This window comes from Trematosphaeria pertusa, assembly GCF_010094035.1.
Source record: "Trematosphaeria pertusa strain CBS 122368 unplaced genomic scaffold BU26scaffold_5, whole genome shotgun sequence".
NCBI lineage: Eukaryota > Fungi > Ascomycota > Dothideomycetes > Pleosporales > Trematosphaeriaceae > Trematosphaeria > Trematosphaeria pertusa.
In genome coordinates this window covers 1,303,023-1,322,858 of record NW_022987216.1, presented here as the reverse complement: position 1 = coordinate 1,322,858, position 19,836 = coordinate 1,303,023, and the positions used below count along the sequence as shown (strand labels likewise).

Below are 19,836 nucleotides of genomic sequence, written 5' to 3'. Positions count from 1 at the left end.
GCGACGAGTGATGAAGGGCTATTTAGAGCACAATAGTATCAATGTGTGAAGAACAAAGCCATGAATTAACAAAGAACAGCAATGGTCTAGTGGGTATCCTCTACGTGTACGCAGCCCCATCGCTCGATGCGAAACGACGAAATCTAACCTGCGCCTAAAATGCAGTACCTAGGTACGTCAAAACGCCTTCCCGCAAGAGAAAGTGTGCCTTAGTAGCCCAGTCTTAGCAAAGCCACACATGCCAGGCAGCCTAATGCCACAACCGTACCCGTGACCTCCGGTCTTCGGAGCCACATGACGGCTGACTGAGACTTGTCCGGCGTGACTACAGTTGCTTTCACGCCCGTCTTCGCTGCCTGCTGTCGCGCAGCTGCTTCGAGCTGCTTCATCTTGTCGAAATCGGTGCCTAGCTTCTCGTCGAGTTCCTGGACCAGGCTGGTGCTGAGCGTGAAGATCGTCTTAGCTTCCTCGATGATATCGATACGCTCGTCCGTAGTGAGGAGTGTCTCTGCGGCCAGCAGACGCGCTTTGAAAGCTTCCTTGATGTCAAGGCCATCGTGGCCGCCCGGGAAGGACCAGAATGACAGCCCTCTTTCTCCCAGACGGACTGGCTCTTTGGTTTCCGCGACCTCGCCGCTGGACGCAGTTCCCGCCGTCCAGAAATCAGGCCCCGCCCCGAGTAGTTCGCTCCGTATCCAACGACCGCCGGAGAAAACGGCCATGTAGAAACACCAAGCGTATGCCACCAGCACATGCGGCTTCTGCCCAACTCTCCTCCTGATATGCGTGCAAAACTCAGCCACCGTGTCTCCCGGATATTGCGCCAATAGGACATCGAAGTCTGTCGGGTGCAAGCCCGTCAGAAACTCCAGATCCCTCTTCAGCCTCCCTGACCGTGCCAATCCCCTCGGACGCAATGTTTGCAGGAACGATAGTATTTGTGGCGAGGGCGGGGATGTAAAGAGCTCGGGCTCAGAGTACGGGTTGACGAGGAGGAAAGACAGGAGCGGCGAAGTCGGCGGTGAGTTTGGGGAGCCCAGAGAGCTGGGAGGGAGGAGATCGGTCCATAGCGATTCGAAGGTTAGGTAGACGTGCGCGAAGTGGAGGAGACCGGTTGTGTATAGCGAAGAGTCTGTAGCCAGCGGTGGAAGCGCGAGAGGGAGGCGCGAGGTTATCAGGCGGTTGAGGCGCGTGTGGAGGCATCTATTGCAGCTATCAGCATTATGCGCCGTAGCTCGCAGAAAAGAAGTTGTTACCTCGTCGCGATATTGATTTCTCCCGGTAAAGAGGTATTCGGAACGCTGTCTCTCGCCATGCTGGACATGGCTCCGAAAGTGGCGGCGGCGTGGGTACGCAGAGGGTACGCAGAGGGTACGCAGAGGAGAAAGTAGGGACGCGGCGGGCAGCTTTTAAGGAACCAGCTGCACCAGGCAGCACGATGTGCTCCGGCTCACACGTCAGGAGTCTGAGCAGCCTGAGTGACTGCAGACTCACGCGCCAGCTGTTCCTTGGTGCGCGCCATCGGAGCCGTACTAAAGCGAAGTTTGACGTGACGGCGGCGGATGATGCAATTTTCCAGGGGTTAGTCCGAAGCGCGAAACGGGCCGAATGCGTGCATGAGAATCAAATATCCATCGGGGGGCGCCGAGTGCGCTGTGGTAGCCGCCTGTTTGCGTTCTTTGAGACAGCAAGTCATGGCATGGGGGGCTACCTAGGCAAGTAGCTGATGTCACGTGCCGTTAACTCGGGCCGCCCCCACCTCTACCGTCACGTCCTTTCCCCTCCATCTGTCCCCATCTATATCATCCTCCTTTCGATCACCGATGGAACTCCTCAAAGGACAGAATGCTGAAGCCATCGCCCATCTCCAGAGTCGCAGCACCTACCATTGACCTGCTGCTACCTTGGCCTCTGATGGCGCGGCGGCGTGGGGTAATGCTACCGTTCACCTTCACCTGGCTGACTTCAGGGACTCTACGTTTGCACAGTCGGGCCGAGGGCTGCGCCGCGGTCAAGAAAAGTCAGCCGCCATTTGAAGGGCGAACACCAGGGACGTGAATATATTAACTTTGTTAACTACTCTTAAAGACAGCGTTGACTGCACAACCCAACCCTCAGCATCCGGATATCTATCACCAACCATGCGGTCTTCCATACCTCCCGGCTCATCCCCTCCTCGAGGTCCGCCACAGGGGTACCGCATGCCGCGGGGACAGCCTTCACATCCTCCAGGACGCGGCCCTCCTCCACATCCACGAGAACCACTGGAATCGCGCAGGCCTCCACCGCGTCCCGAGTTTATTATAATCGGCCTGTTCGCCCTCCGACTCGCAAAGCGCCTCATCGAGGGCCTGGACCGCTACGAAGAACGGGATCCAGATATCATGTGGTTGGCCAACTTCCTCGCAGCCTACCCCACCGATTACGCTCTCGCCAGGATCTCAGGGGCACGAATGGACGACTATGTCACCCGCTATCCCGCCATCATGTCGCGGTTCAAGAAGCAACCTCGTTACCCAGTGAGGTTCATGCAGTTGAATCCGGATCGTCGGGTTGCGGATCGAGCGTTGACGGACCGTAAGTGAGATGGAGCACGTAGTCCTCAGGAGGGAGTACTGAACAAGTCCCTAGGAGAGGCACTGGATATCATCGATTTCGCGGATGCCGCGGGCGAGTGGGGTTCTGTGGTAAAAATCCCTGCCCACGAGGCCGACCGCATGATTGCCCTGGCTGATAGGCGGAGGATTGCGGAGTAGTTTGGTATCGGAGTGAAGGAGAGCTCTGGCAGCTTTGATGTTCATTATGGGATGATTTCACAAGAAGGGTCTTGATGAATGTGTTCCAGTTTATGATTTCCGTTGAGTAGCTGCAGTTACGTGACGAGGCCTTTTCAATGGAACTGACAGTTTGCATCGTAGGCCGTCGCTTGCGAGTCAAAGCCTTCACAAGCCCCCCTGAATGCATGAATGCTGGTAAGCCATTGCGTCACAGTGCGTGTTTGGGGTTAGCAGATCACGTGCTGACGCGTCAATCCGAGGATCCTACCCAGCTGGGCAGCTATGATGCATATTCCTCTCCTTCCATCCCTCCTGTGTTCTCACTGCGATTTTCTTCACCTTCTTCTCTCAAAACCTGCCAATCGTGGTACCCTCTATCCCGCGCTTCCTCTTGGTATAACTTCTGCCTCCAGCAAAACCTTGGAACCGTCTTGACTTCCCCGAACATGCCCGAGTCCCGGCGCGACGCGTCCTGATTTCGCGAACACCCGACTTTCAAAGATACCTAAGACCTGTTTAAAGCCGTTAAGTCTCTCAACATGGCCAAGAAGAAGAACCAGACTATTTATTACGGCGTCCATGTCGGTAGAAAGCCCGGCGTATACACGGACTGGGACCGCGCCGAAGAGCAAACCCGCGGCTTTAGTGGCGGCCTACCTTAAGGATTTCCAAATAGTCGCGAAGCGGCGCTACTGTTTGCCGCGAGCGGCATAGATAGGACTCAGCCGACAAGATACTGGAGCGTCGCTAAAGGGCATCAACCTGGCGTGTACACGAATTGGCCTGCCGCGCTTAAGCAGGGGAAAGATTTCTCCGGTAAAGACATCAAGAGGTTTGATACCCTAGGTGAAGCGAAGGAATATATGCACCGGCAGACTGGGCTCCCAAAATCGGAGGTCCACCTCTTCGACAACCACTTTGCGCATTTCCCAGGATTCCAACCTGAGAAGACAGCCCCATTTGCGGAGGAGTTTGTTCGACTAGCCCGATCACAAGGCTGGGAGGAGAACTCGCAGGATTACCGAGTCCAACAGGTCGCTGCCTTGATGAAGGAGTACGACTGCCATTTCCCCACTCCCCAAGTCAATGAAGACAACGTGGAGCTCGGTGAAGAAGAGAAAGAGCTGCGGCGTTACCAACTGCTCTGCCGGGAATGCGGTAAAAAGGAGGGTGACACAGTTGAAGAATGCGTCTCCTTCCTCCAAGGCAAGCCGTACACCAACATCGTCGACCTGATCGATAAGCGGCGGACCGGGCAGCCGATTGAGCTATTCAGCGACTTCAGGAAGTTCAAGAAATACACACTGAAAACGCCTGGGAAATGTATCGATCGGAATATCGCGAAGGAAGACGGCCTTTTGAGGAGTCTGTTGCAGGACTTTAGGCGTGGACCGGATCCGAACGGGACGGACCGCGTTCTGCGTTCGAACTCGAGAGACTTTTCTGGGAGGGTGCAGAAGACGTGGGCTGAACCGAAGAGGAGGGCGAACAAAGCTTAGGTCTGGTGGGGTGCTTCCGGGGGGTTTAGAGGCGTTCTTGGTTTCCTTCAAACGCTGGCTAGCTTCCCCCGTCTTCTGCCGAAGTAGATCTAGGCGGAAAAACATCCGTTGTGGGTCAGAGTTGTACGACGTGCGTTACAAATCACTCTTCGAAATGGTGCCGAACTGACCCCACTGGGACACGACTGACGTCAACGTCATAGCGCCAACTTCCCCATCAGTTATTATAAATCAATAACTTATTTAAGCGCAACAAGAAAAAGCAAAGCGCACTACTCCCCTCCTAACAGCTACTGGGAAACCTACAACATGAACGCATCAAAGAAGGTCTTCATCGTTGGTCCTGGGTTCATCGGTTGGAATGTTTTGGACCTTCTTTGCGCTGAAGGATATACAGTGTCGGGCCTTGTGCGACGGGAATTGCATGGACAACAGATTCAAAAATCTGGTGCTCTGGCTATTCAGGGCGATCTGAACGATAGAGAGTTAATCAAGAAGCACGTTGCGCAGAACGATGTAAGTCACGTGATGGCTCTCTCGCTCTCCAGGCACATTTCTGGACACTGCTGGATGAGACGAGCTCAGGACCTTAGGTTCACTCTGGCTTAACTGGAAGAAAGGAGGAGCAGGGCTGACGCGAACAGATTACCATCCACACAGCAACAGCAGACCACCTACCATCCGTCGAGGCCGTCCTAGATGGCGTCAAAGAACGCGCTGCAGCCGACAAACCCACCATCTTCATCCATACCTCCGGCACCAGCCTGCTCGACGACGGCTCCCTCGGCGCCTTCAAAGGCGATAAAGTCTACTCCGACACCGACCCGGACTCCATCAACGCACTCTCCGACACAGCGCCCCACCGCCAAATCGATCTCGCCATCGTGCGCGCCTCTAAGGAGCTCGGCGACAAGGCAAAGCTCGCCATCATGATCCCGCCCGAGATCTATGGCTTCAATCCCCAGCACAAGCGCCTCACGATTCAAATCCCAACCATCACACGCTTCGCCCTTAAGCACGGCTTCGCCGGCCACGTAGGCAAAGGCCTCGGCGTCGAATCACAGATCCACGTGCTGGACCTCGCACGCGCATACGTCGTCCTCCTACACTACGTGGAGTCTTCCCCACCATCCACCTTCCTGCAGAACCCGTACTTCTTCTGCGAAAACGGGCGCGAGTTCTCGTGGAAAGAAGTCGCTGAGAACGTCGGTAAGGCTCTGCACGCGAAAGGACTGATTAAGGATCCGGCGCCGAAGGAGTATAGTAAAGAGGACTGGGATGAACTATTTGGAGAGTACACGGGGACGGTTATCGGGCTGAACTCTAGGAGTAGGGCGGTGAGGCTGAGGGAGTTGGGGTGGGAGCCGAGGGAGAAGGGGATCTGGGAGAGTTATAATGAGGATGAGTTGCCGGAGATTTTGAAGGAGGAAAAGTAAGTAAACTTATCTGTGGAACTGGGTCGGTGCTAATGTTGGGCAGTATCGGAACGGCGAGTCGGTATGAAGGCGCTGTTGCTTCGTAGGGCTGTACAGCACTCTCCTGGTCTTTCGATGTTGAAGCGACTACGGGAGCAATTCTTGAGCTGAGATTCGCGAGGTGATGGCTTGCGGGAGTGTCAGCGGGACCCCTATCCCAGGGAAAACCTGAACTGCTTGCGTCATAAATGGTCCCGAATACCTACCAGCGCTTTTTGTTTCGCATCACGAAGGTAACACGACGATCGTGGCAACAATTCCGTTTCCCCCAGCTCCGTGGTGGCTATGCCCCTCACATACCCAATCAATCACTCGCACCACCACCCCAACAACGGCACACCACTCTCCAAAAATACCACTCTTTCCGACCCAGCAGCTGCTCCCTCTTCATTTCCTCTCAAACAAATCCGCATTCCCGCAATTTACAGTAAGCAGAACCACTAACCCAATTACGGCTCCCTGTTCGCCTGATCCTCTCGCTTATGGTATGTCCGTACGGGTTTCAGCCCCGGTCGCGTTTCACAGATAGCGGAATCGGCCGTTAGTCATCGCAGCTGTGGAAATGCGGCTGTCGCGCGGGTGATGTGATTGGAGGGCGGAGTATGCGGCTTCTGCTCTTGGAGTATGCGCAGCGAGCGCGTCCGGATCGGGATACAGGTAACGAACGCGTTGGGGCTGAACGTTTGTATAAAAGACTCGGGAATTGGGCTGAGGACTCTTTCCCTTATATCATCTGCACTCGCTTCTTCAGCCTTGCAACTTCCTCTGGTTTTTTTTCTTGTGGTTTTCTTGCGCAAGTGCAACATCATCTCGTGCGGTGTGTACCTTGCTGTGAATACCCAGCCCAGCCTATCATCCCACAGCTATCCAGCAACGTCAAAAATGCGTTCATCAACCTCCCTCACCCTGCTGCTCGCCAGCCTCGCGACTGCGCGTGAAGTCCCCTCAAACCTCAAATCTTTCTACGACGCGCATAAGGTCTGTTCCACCCCCTTCTGCTCCTATCCCCTACTCACCACCCCCCAGAGCAGCGATTGCCCCAACGCCATCTCAATCCCCTACTCTTCCGGCCAAGCCAACGCCGACACCGTCTACTGCAAAGACAATGCGTCTTCCGCCATCTACCTCAAAGACACCAGCGGCGGCTACGCAGACGTCGACATTGACTGCGACGGCGCGGGCATGGGCACCGGGGACTGCGGCGACGATCAATCCGGGCAATCGCAGACCGCATTCAAAGATCTCGTGCAAGAGTACTCCAACAACGCCATCGACGACCTAAATACGCACATCCACACCTTCGTCGTGCTCGGCAACGACAACTCCCCCGACGAAGGCGACGGCGGCGCGCCATTCGACCCCACGGCCGACGCAGGCATCGAGCCCCTAAGCGTGGTCGCAGTCGTTTGCGGCGAGAAACTGGTCTACGGCGTCTGGGGCGATGTGAACGGCGGGAAGGTGACGGGCGAGACGTCCATTTCGCTGGCGAAGATGTGCTTCCCGGACGAGGACATCAGCGGGAATTCGGGGCACAGCGAGCACGATGTCTTGTATCTTGCTTTCCCGGGCGAGGGCGCGGTGCCGAAGGATAGTGCGGTTTGGGGAGCGGCCTCAGCGGAGGAATTTGAGGCCAGTCTTGCGGAGGTGGGGGATCGGCTTGTGCAGGAGATTGGGGAGGGGGGTGCGCCCAGTTTTACGAGTAGGGTTGTGAGGAGGAGGGTGTGACTCGAGATGGATGGATGGGGCGGCGCGGTTGCTGTTCTCTTCTTCGTTGGGGTTATTTTGACGCAGTAGCGTACTCAAGGATTTGAGCCCAAGAAGGCATGAGGAAACTGCTTCGGGCCTGTGCGGGCTCTTGACTGGCCGCGAATTTATGTGTGATATTTGCTTGGTGTTCTCTGATGGTGGTCTCCGGATTAGCTCCGAGAAGGAAGGCAGGGCGACCTACTAGAAATGGTGTGCAGAGCGACAACGTTCTAGGAAGGTTAGAAACTACAGAAAGTTCAGAGCATCAAACGCACCAGCATAGCAAGCAATTGCTACACAACGAGAGGGCTTAGATTAATGCTTCAATGCCCCCACCCGGAGCTGGTATCGCACTCATCGTAGAACTGTGGCAGTGGGGGTCTACCATGGCGCCGAAACAAGAAGGACAAACAGACTTGCCGCCACAGTCTCCGTGTAAGACGATCTTACCTTGGATCATATCCAAGGTAAGCGTTCCTCACCACTAGAAGCTAGGTCACTCACTAACTCTGCGTAGATCTAAGTTCGACCTTCTTCAACTAGCACGCACCGCCTCGAGCCTTGACTCGAAGGGGCGCAGAGAGTTCGAACGCACCACATGGCGCCGCATGGTACAAGGAAAACGGCAATGTTGATCTAGAGTTTGTGGTCTCGCTACAGGAGGGTACAACGAGGATGGAAGCTCTTCTCAGCTTGGTGTGCGCCGTATAGGTGGAGGCCGGGGAATATATCAAGGCCATGTTGCCATGGACGAGACGTAGGTAAGCGCTGAACAAAAGCAAGCAATAACAACAAAGAGGGGTTCAGTAAGCAATCTAGAAAGTCGGCAGCAAAATCAAAGCTAAAGACCAGCCGGTCGAGGATGCTGAAGGTAGTTAAAAGAGTAGGGAAGAAAGCGAAGGTGGTGAAGAAGTGCATGAGTAAAGAAGCCGAAAGCCGAACAAACAGGTTAAGCTTAGGCAGCCAGCGCAGTGGTACTTTGTGCAAGAAGCGACAAGCAGAGAGGCCAACCAGAAGCACACTGGAGGATAGAGATCACGTCGAATAGTTCTCCAGCATTGCGTAGCGAGACGTTGGGGTCAGTCTGTGACTCTGCGTGTAGGGTCAGCAGGTGAACATGTCGCCAGACAGAAAGCCTTGAAGATCATGTCTCAATATTCCAGTATGATCGGACGTTCTGATTGTTACGAAAGTCTTGGGGAGTATGTCGAGCAGCGGCCAGGTGGAGCGAGTGTTTGCTGCCCAAGCTCGGTATGACGCTATCGCGGTTTGTGGAGCACGAACGACGGCCACGTAGGTATTGTGAGACTCTTCCTAGTCCTTTTGTATAAAGGCTGCATCGTCGAAACCTCGATTCCGCTGCCGTACCGCCAAGTGAACGAAAGAACCTTGGAGGTCCAAAAGGAGTAATCACCTCACGATGCCCGAACGCGATACCCAACGCAAAGAGCCCATCCCAAACGTGAGAGGTGAGGACGAAAATGAACTCCAGTACTTGGCCGGTATGATAGAGAGTAAGTATTTCGTTTCGTTGTTTGGTCGCTTTAAGAGGTTCAGGCAGGCTGACGGCGATGCGCAGGCCTAGCATGGCAACTGTCTCCCGCAAAAGCCAGCACATGTATCTTGGGACGACATCCCAAGCCACCGGAAAGCGCCAGTCGCTTCTGCGCATCAGTATATAGTATGGGAAAGGGAGGGATGAAGAGCCTGGAGATTGGGCCTGAAATGGGTGGAACGAGACGCGACGCGTTGATGAAGCTGTTGAATAGTATAGAGGTAGAGGTCGGGAGGATGCAGCTGAAGGATGCCCGCAAATCTGGAGGCTGAAGGACACTCGACGCTGCTATTGTGTGTTGTAGCGTAGCACCTTAGGTATACTTTATCAGGAGGCAAAAACCATGCTGCGGCTCAGGATCTATCTCCGAAAGATCATCTTATCTCCGACAATCTAGTCTACCTCGGAGGTACCTTCACGATGCCTTTACCCCCAGTCGCGTCTCTCGCTCCCGTCCTTTTCACTCGCTGAAGCGTCTGCTTCGCATAAGATGATGCTTCAAGGACGAATGAGATCGGAAATTTGCCACACTGCCCCAAGAGATACTAGCTGCGCTGCGCCTCTCTTGGCTCCCGAGGTCGTCCCTAAACACGGATCCTTCGCGGATCAAGGTGAACGACGACGTTCGATCCTTTCTGTCCATGTCAGCGTCACCCATTTCATGATGCTCGAAGCGGCGCGCTCGCGCAGCTGGCATGAAATCAACAACGCAGTGCACCGTGCGGCGATCCGATCCCCCTAGCAACCCCGAGGTGCTCAACATGCGAGCGCGTCCACGGGACCCGTATGCGGATGACACAGAAGACAGTCGCAAAAGAAGCAGCAGTAAGAGAAGGACAATGGCGTTCTGGGACAAAATGCGACCGTTTCTCTGGAATGCCTTTCTCGTCATCTCTAGCTTACCGTTTGCGCTCGCTCCAATCATCGTCCTCGCAACGGCGGCCGAGGAAGCATCAGTCGGCTATATCCTCGGCCGCAATTGCTACCCCAATGGCCTTTGGAAAGAAGCCTCTGGCGCCACATGGCGCATCATGGACTCCTCCTACTTCTTCACGCCGAACCTGAGCTTCGGCGCAATGACCTTTACCCAGGTCAAAGTCATCGACATCGCATGGGACCTGTGCGTCGGTCGCGGTGGCCAGTTACTTCTCGCCTGGGTGAACTACCGCGTGCTCAACGAATGGTTGTTATACCATATGGAAATGCACCTCACAAGCTACAAGATGTACACCGCTGTAGCGTTCGAGACGACCACGCTGAGTACGCTGGGCGTACTGGGAAAGGAGTTCTTAGCCTTTGGGCAGAAGAGTTGGAAGAGATTCTTCAGGTGGCTAGCCGTGCTGTGCATGCTGTTGGCCACGCTTTACGTGCTCGCTTTCCCAACACTGATGGCGGCAATGACGGGTTATATCACGACATACAAGCCGTACGTCGAGGACTATGAGCATAATCTCATCGAGTGGGAGAAAGTCTCGCCGATTCAATACATCATCGAAGACAGCCACCGCGTCGGGAACTACAGCAAACCCCTCCTCGCAACGGACGACGACCCTGATCTCACCAACGCGGTGCGCAACTGTAGGTATCCCGCATTGCTCCCTCGATCCTATACAACTAACCCTGGTAGATACGGACCACTACATGTACGAGATCTTGTTCTTGCGGGACCCGGACGGCCCGTCCAATCCCGAGCCTCGAAGCTTTACCTTCTCTGGCAGTGGACTCACCGTCTTCGTCTTCGATGGCACAGTCACCGAGCTAGACTCTCCAACCCTGAACATCACATATTTCACCAATGGGTCTGAAACAGGCTCCATTTCACCGGGCTTGACTCGCTACTTCTACTCGCTCTCTTCAGACCGCCAGGGCGACCGCTATAATGCGTCTTACATCCACACGCACGGATCTTGCAAGCCGAGTGAGACCTATCAGTGGGGCTTCTCGTACATATTCCTCTTCATGGTGTCTATATTCAACTTCATCTGGTCGTGCATTATGGTGGGCATGTGGTTGGATGTTTGTAGAGGAAGTAGGATGTATAAGAGCGGTAGGAGGCCCGGGCTCCTGAGGAGCGTGATGGATATTTCAACGGTAATCAAGGAGGAGTTGGGGGAGGAGGCCGAGCGCATGGAGGAGAAAGAGTTGAGGAGACGACTGAGAGAGAGCGATGGCGCACTGCTGGTACCAAAGAAAGAGCTTAGGGTCACCAGGACGGATGCTTCGGGTGCTGGTGTGAAGAAGAGGGGCTGGCGGAGAAGGCTGACGAGAGGGAGCACGTTCTAGAGGCCGAGAATTGGTCGTCATTCCTTCCGCCTCCGCTTCCTTGTAATAGGTCTCAACGTCCCACTTCCAAGTAGAGAACGTGGTTCCGAGCATGGTAGTGCAAATCAACAGCCTATTAGTTAGCAAAGCCCAGGAGAAGAGAAGATGTCTGAAGAGGCCGTGCCCACTGAAGCCATTAAATCCGGAGGCGAAAGTTTCGGTCGGGGATTAGATAAAACGAAGGCGATATCGGGAGTACGCGCGCGGAAGCACATATCCATGGGTGTAAGAAACCGCATCCACAGGGCTGCGCAGAAGCATGCTGGTCTTATGGATCCCACCGGGCGATTGGATCAGGAAGGCAGGTTCTTCTCATCACATCACCTCTACAAACATCACGATATCGGGGCGTGAGACAGATCGACTCGCGCCAGCACACACACACAGCCCTGTTCGAACCTTCTAAGACCCATCTAAAAGCGAAAAGATCTATACTTCACGCAGGACTACCTCTTCCACTCCTACTCCCGCCCGCCTCCTTACTCACAAGCTCCACCTCCCCCTTTAACGCCTGCGCACTCTCCCCCTTTCCCCTGTCCGCCTCTCCCCTTCTCTCCTCCGCCACCCTCTTGATATTTAGCCACTGCATCCCCACCGCAAACGGCAGCGCAAGACACGTCCCTACCAGCGCAAGAACATAGGTCCCCTTCAGCGACTCCGCATACGCTTTTCGCAGCTGCCGCAGCACGAGCGTATTCGGTGCGAGGGCTTTGAGCCCGCCGGCGCCGGCGTCGATGACTTGCTGGACGGAAACGGCGGCCGTATGCTTTGGGATGTTGCTGCGGAGCGAGTTAAGGAGCAGGTTCTGGCCGACGGAGACGGCGATCGAGCCCCCTAGCTGCCAGGAGAAGATGGCGATGGCGTTTCCGGTTGCGGTGTCGGATGGTTCGAGAGCAGATTGGAGAGCCGTGTAGGGGAGCTGCTGCGCCATGCCCATGCCCATGCGGTGGACCACGATGAGGGCGGCCCATTTCACGGCGGGCGTGTGGGCGTCGAGCTGGGTGAGGAAGCCGGCTGCGATGCTGGCGATGGCAATGCCGACGACCATGTACGGCACCTGAAGCACATTAGCGGACCGCGACGGGAATGAGGTTGGTGGACGACCTACGTAGTGTCCGTACTTCGACACGATGGCCCCTGTGAGGCCAATTGCGACGATGGTCGGAACGACATAGGCGAGCATGTTAACGCCGCTCTTTGTCGCGGAGACGCCTTGCGTGGCCTGGAAGTAGAGGGGGAGGTAGTAGGCAAGCTTGACGGATTAGAAAGTAACGGCCTTAGAAGGGAGAGGGGCAAGACGTACCGATATGCTCGCGATGCCGAGCGTGAACAGCACCATGGCGCCCATATAGATGGACCGCACACGAACAACGCGGAAAGGTATCGTCGCATACTCTCCTAATCTCCACTGGAGAAGGATAAACAGGATCATCAAGACCCCAAAGCAAACGAATAGCCCGATGGAAGTCGAGCTGCCCCAAGAAATGCTCTCACCGCCCCATTGCAGGACGAGCAGCAGTGAGACAATGGAGCCGAGGAATAGTACCGTGCCGATGAAGTCGAGATGTTTGAGCTTCTTCTTGAGCGGAAGGCATAGATTCTCCTCATTCGAATCGTAAGAGATATTGCAAAAGACGAGGATAATAGCAACTGCCAGGCCGCCGATAGGTACATTGCTATAGCCGTTAGCTAGGAGCAGCAACAATACAGTGATCTATCCCTTACATCCAGAAGCACCACCCTAAAAGAAGATCAGCACCCGTCCATATTATGCCAAGAAAGGGGGAGGGGAAACACTCACTCCAGCCTACATGATCAGTCAACCCACCGCCAATAACAGGCCCTGCACAAGCACCAATCGCCGCCGCAGCAGCCACAATGCTCTGGTATGCCGGCACCTTCTCCAGCGCAACGACAAACGACACAATCGCCAGCGCGCCCTGAAGCAAGCCCGACGCCCCAAAGCCCAAGAACGCGCGCCCGAAAATCAGCACCGCAGACGTCTTCGCCGTCGCGCAAATAATCGAACCAACTAACCAGCCTTTAGCTCAGCCAGCCAGCCCCAACAACGAACGGGAGCCCCAAACTTAGCCCAGCACCCAAGATGAAGTGACCTACATACCTTCGAACAGCCCAATGGCCGCCAAAAACACCCACCTCGCCTCAAAATACTTACACATGTTCCCAAAAAACGGCTGGAACGCGGTGATGGCCAGCAGATACGCAGCCCCATACCACGCGATGTCCTCGAGGGAGTGGAATTCGGTCGTGATAACGGGCGTTGCGACACCGATGATGTTCATGTCTAGCCCGTACAGCACCACGCCGAGACATAGCGACGTGACGACGAGGCCGAGCCGCCATGAGTGCAACGCCTGCGGAGCGGTGGAGCACGCCAACTCGGCTGCATGTTCTTCTTCTCCCCTGTTGCTGCTGCTGCCGCAGCCGACTCCTCGTCCTCCTTGCGACTGGGGGGCGTCTTCATCGACCGCTGGAGCAGCCATGTCTTCTGTGCATTGCGCAGGCAAGTGGAAAGGGAAACGGGATTTTCCGGATGCGAAGGCGAACGCAATGCAGAAAACGATAGGAATCTCGGTGGGAAAAAAAATAATGAAGGTCTGGGCAATACCTTCCCTGCGTCGTTAAACTCTGGCCCGCATGGAAAGATTCATGCGAGAGATTCATAAGAGCGAAACGAGCGACAGCGGAAACGGGGCACGGGAAGCCGGTGCCGCTGTGCCTCGTTCGTGCAGGGGGGACCGGCGTTTGTGTTTGCGCATACATATTAAGGGCCCCTTACGTAGCACGGCAGGACCGTGGAGTCGGGAACGAGGGGATGTACAGTAATCTCGACGTGTATACAATGCAGGCTAAAGCGCGCTATTTGGCGCGCTGTGATTGGCTGTCCTGATTGGAGGGGTGGCAGCGGCCTGGCGTGCTTATCGGGCGTAAATCCTTGGGTAGTAGGTCCTATGTGTCTCGGTTGGTTCCGTGGGTGACATGCTGTGGTGAGTGGTGGTGTACAGTACAGTCAGCGAAGCAGCGGGGCACGAGGTTGATTTGCACTGGTTTGTCAAGGCAGCGCTTGGTGAGATCGGGCAAGGGGATGGCGTACAAGACAAAGCAACGTATGATCGCAATCCAGGGGACGCTGCGCTGTGCCGCAGCCGGTGGGGGACGAGGACGTTACACAAGACGGGTCCGTGACCTCACGCAAACCTTGTCATGCAGTCACGGAAGACGAAGAAGGACCCGGGATATTTTCGAGAACGCGAAATCCAAAGGTCCCGCCGGCGCTGCGTATCGTACAGTACCCCCTCTTCCAAAGGGCTAATCCGCACGGGGAGTAAGCCTGAGCTGCACGTCGTCGCCCAGGACCACAGGAACGACGCCTGCAGACGGCCTCGCACCATCGACTCTCGGGAACGCGCTCTCCACCGGCGCGATGTCGTACTTGGACAGCAAGATAGCTACGAAAGCATTCAGCGATCGCCTCGCCAGGAAACGCCCCGGACATAGATGATGGCCCCCGCCCCAGGGCCGATACGACAGGCTCTTCGCTAGTTTCCCATTGTCGACAAAGCGACTCGGCTCAAGGCCCGTAGTGTTGGAACCCCAGACGTCGGGATCGTAATGCAGCTCTCGAATGGGGAGCTGCAGGAACGAATTAGCCTACAAGCATGCAGAACGCGGGATGCAGGAGAAAAGAAATAATAAGCTCACCATGATCTTATTCCCTGGTTTCAATGTCTTGCCTCCGACTACGGATGTCTGTGTTACGACGCGAGCGAGTGAGCTGGCGACAGTGAGACGCAGGGTCTCGTTGATGAGGGCGTCGAGCTTCGGGCATTGTTCGGACAGGTAGGACTCTTTGAGGGAAGTGCCTTGGAGGGAGGGAAGGACTTCCTGGCGGAGCTGCTCTAGCAGTTTTGGATTATGTACCAGGTAGGCCACGAGCCAGAAGGCCATCTTGTAGACATTTCCGACGACGCTGATCCTTCGTCAGTGATGCTTGTTTGGAGTCTGCGCAGCACTTACGCCCAGTAATGGAGCAGAGTAAACTTCCCCATCTCATCCTCGCTCAACCCCGCCTCGCGGAGCATATCCTCCAACCCCGTTGCGAAGTATTCTGCGTTTGGGCGCTGGCTTCGCGGCAGCTTGTAATAGTTCGCGAACGCCCCGGTAATCGTACTTTTCGCTTTGAGCATATCCTTCGCAAAGATATCTGGAAGCTGGAAGAGGAACTTCCAGCTGCTGTACTCCCAGTCTAGGAACGCCTTGATCATATTGGGTGAGTTCTTCAGAAGCGCGGGTCCCCAGAATACTTCAGTGTCGTGCGTTATGAAGAGATCGACGCAGAGCTCGTGCAGAGAGATTGTGATTGACTTCTCCGACCGACTAAGCACCGCTGGCGCATTTGGCTGAGAGAAGCCCAACTTCTTGAACAGAGCTGGGATGACCTTTTCTTCCACCAGCGCGTCCAGTCTCGCGCCTGAGAGCTGCTGGTGGTGCAGTTCGATCACCATTTGTGTAGGCGTGAGCGGGCGAGCGTTGTCCGCATTGTACTGCGCAGATGGGTGTCGTTCGAACAGGGATTCCCGGCTCCTCTCTGAGATGCCACACCAGATATACATGTCCATAGTCAGAGGGTTCATCGAAATGGTTTTTGAATTGTTCCAGACGCGGGTGATGTCCTCGGCAGAAGTCGCTACGTAGATCGTCTGGCCGGCGACGGTCATGGTGAAGGGTTCGCGCGACTTGTTGAAGTACTTTCTGGAAGAGCGTCTCAGACTTCGTTTCTCATCGCATAGGATTTGAGAGGGGGTATGCATACCTGCCCTTCTCGATCGCGCCGTTGAAGTCCATGAAGAAGCCCGCGACATGGCCTTCTCCGCATTAGCAAGCGTGCCAATGGCTCTATGGGATCGAATTACCGACGACTGCGAAAAGTCAGTATCTACATTGTTGAATGCAGTCATGTAGTGCATACAAGGAATCCAGTAGGGGAGCTCTTTAGGCTCATCCGGATGAAGCCTGGGCCGAATCGTGAATCTCCATACTCTCCATGACAGCAGGACCGCCAGCGCTGTGGCCACGACTTTGATCGCCGTCGCGCTTAGCACGGAGTCCATGTCGTCGCTGGATGATCGCGTGCGAGCAGGAGCGCTTCCGAACGCGACGCGAGGCTGTGATAAAGACAAATATATCGGTGCTGTGCCGCAGGCGCGTATTGCGCATGATTCGGAAGGCGTCACATACACGCCGATGCAGGTAGACCCCTTAAAGGCGCCACCAACCACGATACTCGTCTTCAGGCAGGGGAAGCTGCAAGGCGCTGGAGTGAGGGGCCGGCACACGTGATAAAGCTACCACAATGGAGAGAGGCGCACCTGATGAATGCTAACCCTTGCTCACACAAGCCTTCTTCCAAGCGACTTAATACTCGCAGCTGCAGCCTTTCTGCACCTCGACCCGACTCTGGAACCCAGAATAGACTCCCCAGCTCATGCCACTTTATGCTGATTTCAGCCCATGGCTGCCCCTTTTGCGCTCCCTAGCAGGATAACATGCTGTTTATTAGCTCTCTTCCCTTCGTGTCTACCCAACAAAACGGCTGGCCGAAGGCAGGGCTGATATCCCTTCGCTTACCCTGATCTGGCCTCGTTTTCTGCTCGAAGGCTTTAGGCATTAAATGGAAGCTACAAGCGTATTCTGCCGGGCCTTCGGAGCCGTATTCTTAACTAGGCCGTTTCGACGAGTTGAGCTTTCGATTCTGCTTTCTGCCTCAGGCCATTCGCTTTTTCTTCCTGTATCGTGCCGAGTTGTTACGCCCGACGAACATGGCGGACGCCGTCGATCTCAGCAAGTTGCCTCCTGAGGCTCTCGCTCAGATACCAGCTGGGTATCCTCCGGATGGCGTGGTCTCGAATCTGGTCAATCCTCCTACTGTCGGCTATCATATCCTCGTCGCGAACAGTCTCCTGATGGCGATAATGTTCACGTTCGCGGGACTCCGATTCTACACCGCGATCAAGATCAAGCGCAAGTTCTCGCCGGATGACTGGGCGACTGTCGCTGCCCTCATCGGGAGCATTTACTACTTCACCATCGTGTGCATGGGTATGACGCGCATACTTACGCCTCCTGCTTGCATTACTAACGCGTTCGCAGCCATTGTGGTCACCAAATTCGGCACGCACATGTGGGACCTCTCAGTAGCCCACATGAAGACCAGGAACATGGCGCTTGTAAGTCGCGTCCAGGCCACAAGCGCGAAGCTTGACTGACGTGCTGGAAGCTCGGCTTCATGTCAAACGGACCACCGCATCTCATCTGGCCGACGATCAAGACCACCTTCTTTCTTATGTATCTCCAACTCTTCCGACCATTAGCTTGGCTTCGTCGCTGCGTCTACGTCGGCCTGGTAGTCGTCTGGCTATGGTATCTCGGAATGGCTATAACCACCATGGTGATCACCGCGCCTCCGCCAGGAAAGGGTTGGGTAGAGTCCTTCGCCACTCCGCGCTACCTCTTGACATTCAAGCTCACCGTCCCCGCCGCATCGTTCAGTCTCGTCTCTGACGTGTACATCCTGCTCCTACCGCTCGTCGCCATCTCGCATCTACAGATGAGCTCAGCGAAGAAGATTGGAGTTGGTGCGATGTTTTCAACCGGATTCATGCAAGTACCTCGACGGTTGTTGGTATGAGTGACGTTAACAGTTTCACAGCTGCTGCCTCGCTTCCGCCGTCTCGGTGTACTTCCAACATCGCATCTGGAAAAACCAGAGCGACTACACCTACTATGTTGTCTACGTATACCTGGCGTATATGATTGAGATCTGCGTCGGTATCTCGACCAGTTGCATGCCTTCACTGGCACGCTTGCACAGAGAAAACGGGCCGAAGCTGGGGTCCATTGCCTCCTCTTTGGGCTTCCCCTTCCGCAGCCTCCGCAAGACGACGAATAATTCAAACAACTCCAGGCTTTCGACCATCGATGGGTATCCGAAGAAGAGCCCATACGCGTATATGGAGGAGGAATCCGATCCTGGAGCCCATGAAATGGGGCGCATTCCGACCCCAGGCAGCAATTCAGCTCTCGTGGGTGCTCCCGATACGAGCCAGGGCGCGCACATTGGCATTGTCCGCACTGAATCCAGAGGAACAAGCGAGCGAAAACACGCAGACATCGAAGCGTGGCCAATCAGAAGCCGATGAAGTCGTGGCAACAACACCACCTATTCTCGAGCCCCAGCTATGTGAGGTCAACCAGCCTCCACTGTTCTGGGACCTGTAGAGCGAGCGAATGTGCCGGGATCTGGTCAAGCGCCAACATGCAGACGGCAAGCCATCTCGTACGGCAGTGGTGAAAGGGAACTCTGGGAGTTGTGTTGTATTTGGGAAAGAGAACAAGTTGCTGCGCCGCTCATAGGCAGATGCCAGAAAAGTCAGGTCGTCGTAATCCAGTGCCTCGCTTAAGCATTGTCCGTCTTATTGCATGCAGGAGAAGCATGGTGTTGTGTGCCGGGGTTTCGATTGGTCAGGACCGCATAGCCAGCCTACCTAGGGAGTAGCGCGCTGAGCAATCAGCAACTCGTTAATCTAGGATTCGACCCATCTAGCTCCACGTATGAGTATGACAGATTGCGTTTTTTCTGGCTCTGCGGCACAGCGGCTCTGATCGCGGAAGCGGAAGGCCGAGCTTGTCGACCCACAAGAGATGGTAGGCGCCGCTGCTGCCCGCGGTGGCGTTTGGCCGATTGCGGTATTCTCAACGTAGCGTGCAGCGCGAGACTCAGGGGACCTTCGCTAGGTGAAGAGCCCGGTGATACCTACAGAGGCAGGCGGTTTCATATTCTTTGATAAAGCCTTGCGCTAAGAATGGTGGGTGTGGAAGATAGTTCTGTAGCAACTCGTCCGAAACCACTCCCAAGCGGCAGCGGTAAGCGACCACAGATTGGTTCTTCTTGGCTACCCATTCCTTCAAACGCATTCGCGCTTGAAATGCATCGATTTAGCATATAATACGGTTTGACCTTGATATAGGACGGGTGCCGGGCTCCACTGCGCCTTTGATAGCCAGACGTTTAACCGGGGAAACCGAATGTCAGGCCCACCATCCGGTCCGCCGGGCATGACGCCGTTCCTGTCTTTAGATTCGCGGCTCGGAGTTTACGAATGGAACCCCGGTGGAACCGTCGTCGAAGCGCGCATGGAGTCCCAAAAGCTAGGGCGATGAAACGGTGCACAACCGCCGAATGTTGCGTCGCCCCAGCTTGTGCATCGAGCCGTGCGGGATACTCGATAAGGATACTGTACATGCGGTAGTACGCTGGGACCGTGCAGGCTGTCTTATGATTGCACACGCCCCGCCGGCGTGCGACTTAGAGTGTTGGTTACTCGTACGGAAGCTCATGCTGCGTCAGGCTCGCAGAAAAAGATTCGCCCCGCAGATTGCGC

The 19,836-nt window shown here is 55.3% G+C and overlaps 10 protein-coding genes across 10 annotated transcripts; 6 read left to right on the top strand and 4 right to left on the bottom strand.

The window, feature by feature from the left end:
- Positions 1–46: 46 nt before the first annotated feature.
- Positions 47–1,669, bottom strand: BU26DRAFT_517744 (heme oxygenase-like protein). Its single transcript, XM_033828647.1, has 2 exons — positions 1,257–1,669; positions 47–1,203 (listed from the first exon to the last, which is right to left on the bottom strand). Exons 1-2 carry the CDS (start codon positions 1,313–1,315, stop codon positions 210–212), a joined length of 1,053 nt encoding a protein of 350 aa, XP_033685997.1. The 5' UTR covers positions 1,316–1,669; the 3' UTR covers positions 47–209.
- Positions 1,669–2,958, top strand: BU26DRAFT_517742 (uncharacterized protein; the record flags this gene model as incomplete). Its single annotated transcript, XM_033828646.1, has 1 exon — positions 1,669–2,958. A coding segment is annotated over exon 1 (440 nt), but the record flags the coding sequence as incomplete, so codon positions are not given.
- Positions 2,959–3,446: 488 nt separating this feature from the next.
- Positions 3,447–4,500, top strand: BU26DRAFT_274359 (uncharacterized protein). Its single transcript, XM_033821418.1, has one exon. The coding sequence runs from the start codon at positions 3,641–3,643 to the stop codon at positions 4,274–4,276; it is 636 nt and encodes a 211-aa protein (XP_033685995.1). The 5' UTR covers positions 3,447–3,640; the 3' UTR covers positions 4,277–4,500.
- Positions 4,501–4,570: 70 nt separating this feature from the next.
- On the top strand, positions 4,571–6,096 carry BU26DRAFT_517739 (NAD(P)-binding protein). Its single transcript, XM_033828645.1, has 3 exons — positions 4,571–4,792; positions 4,921–5,708; positions 5,756–6,096. Exons 1-3 carry the CDS (start codon positions 4,586–4,588, stop codon positions 5,796–5,798), a joined length of 1,038 nt encoding a protein of 345 aa, XP_033685994.1. The 5' UTR covers positions 4,571–4,585; the 3' UTR covers positions 5,799–6,096.
- Positions 6,097–6,633: 537 nt separating this feature from the next.
- On the top strand, positions 6,634–7,476 carry BU26DRAFT_562949 (glycoside hydrolase family 75 protein; the record flags this gene model as incomplete). Its single annotated transcript, XM_033833098.1, has 2 exons — positions 6,634–6,729; positions 6,778–7,476. 2 exons carry the CDS (start codon positions 6,634–6,636, stop codon positions 7,474–7,476), a joined length of 795 nt encoding a protein of 264 aa, XP_033685993.1.
- Positions 7,477–8,016: 540 nt separating this feature from the next.
- On the bottom strand, positions 8,017–8,446 carry BU26DRAFT_274296 (uncharacterized protein). The gene has a single exon (XM_033821416.1). It carries the CDS (start codon positions 8,413–8,415, stop codon positions 8,152–8,154), a length of 264 nt encoding a protein of 87 aa, XP_033685992.1. The 5' UTR covers positions 8,416–8,446; the 3' UTR covers positions 8,017–8,151.
- A 1,445-nt stretch (positions 8,447–9,891) lies between these two features.
- On the top strand, positions 9,892–11,335 carry BU26DRAFT_562948 (uncharacterized protein; the record flags this gene model as incomplete). Its single annotated transcript, XM_033833097.1, has 2 exons — positions 9,892–10,630; positions 10,680–11,335. The coding sequence occupies 2 exons, from the start codon at positions 9,892–9,894 to the stop codon at positions 11,333–11,335; spliced, it is 1,395 nt and encodes a 464-aa protein (XP_033685991.1).
- Positions 11,336–11,797: 462 nt separating this feature from the next.
- BU26DRAFT_454054 (MFS general substrate transporter) lies at positions 11,798–14,060 on the bottom strand. The gene is made up of 6 exons (XM_033824849.1): positions 13,497–14,060; positions 13,176–13,406; positions 13,100–13,115; positions 12,678–13,050; positions 12,483–12,626; positions 11,798–12,431 (listed from the first exon to the last, which is right to left on the bottom strand). Exons 1-6 carry the CDS (start codon positions 13,876–13,878, stop codon positions 11,811–11,813), a joined length of 1,767 nt encoding a protein of 588 aa, XP_033685990.1. The 5' UTR covers positions 13,879–14,060; the 3' UTR covers positions 11,798–11,810.
- A 1,348-nt stretch (positions 14,061–15,408) lies between these two features.
- Positions 15,409–16,612, bottom strand: BU26DRAFT_530020 (uncharacterized protein; the record flags this gene model as incomplete). The annotated part of the gene is made up of 3 exons (XM_033830934.1): positions 15,409–16,147; positions 16,209–16,260; positions 16,435–16,612. 3 exons carry the CDS (start codon positions 16,610–16,612, stop codon positions 15,409–15,411), a joined length of 969 nt encoding a protein of 322 aa, XP_033685989.1.
- Positions 16,613–16,764: 152 nt separating this feature from the next.
- BU26DRAFT_549600 (uncharacterized protein) lies at positions 16,765–19,032 on the top strand. Its single transcript, XM_033832009.1, has 4 exons — positions 16,765–17,494; positions 17,546–17,622; positions 17,673–18,073; positions 18,105–19,032. The coding sequence occupies exons 1-4, from the start codon at positions 17,215–17,217 to the stop codon at positions 18,592–18,594; spliced, it is 1,248 nt and encodes a 415-aa protein (XP_033685988.1). The 5' UTR covers positions 16,765–17,214; the 3' UTR covers positions 18,595–19,032.
- The last annotated feature ends 804 nt before the right edge of the window (positions 19,033–19,836 follow it).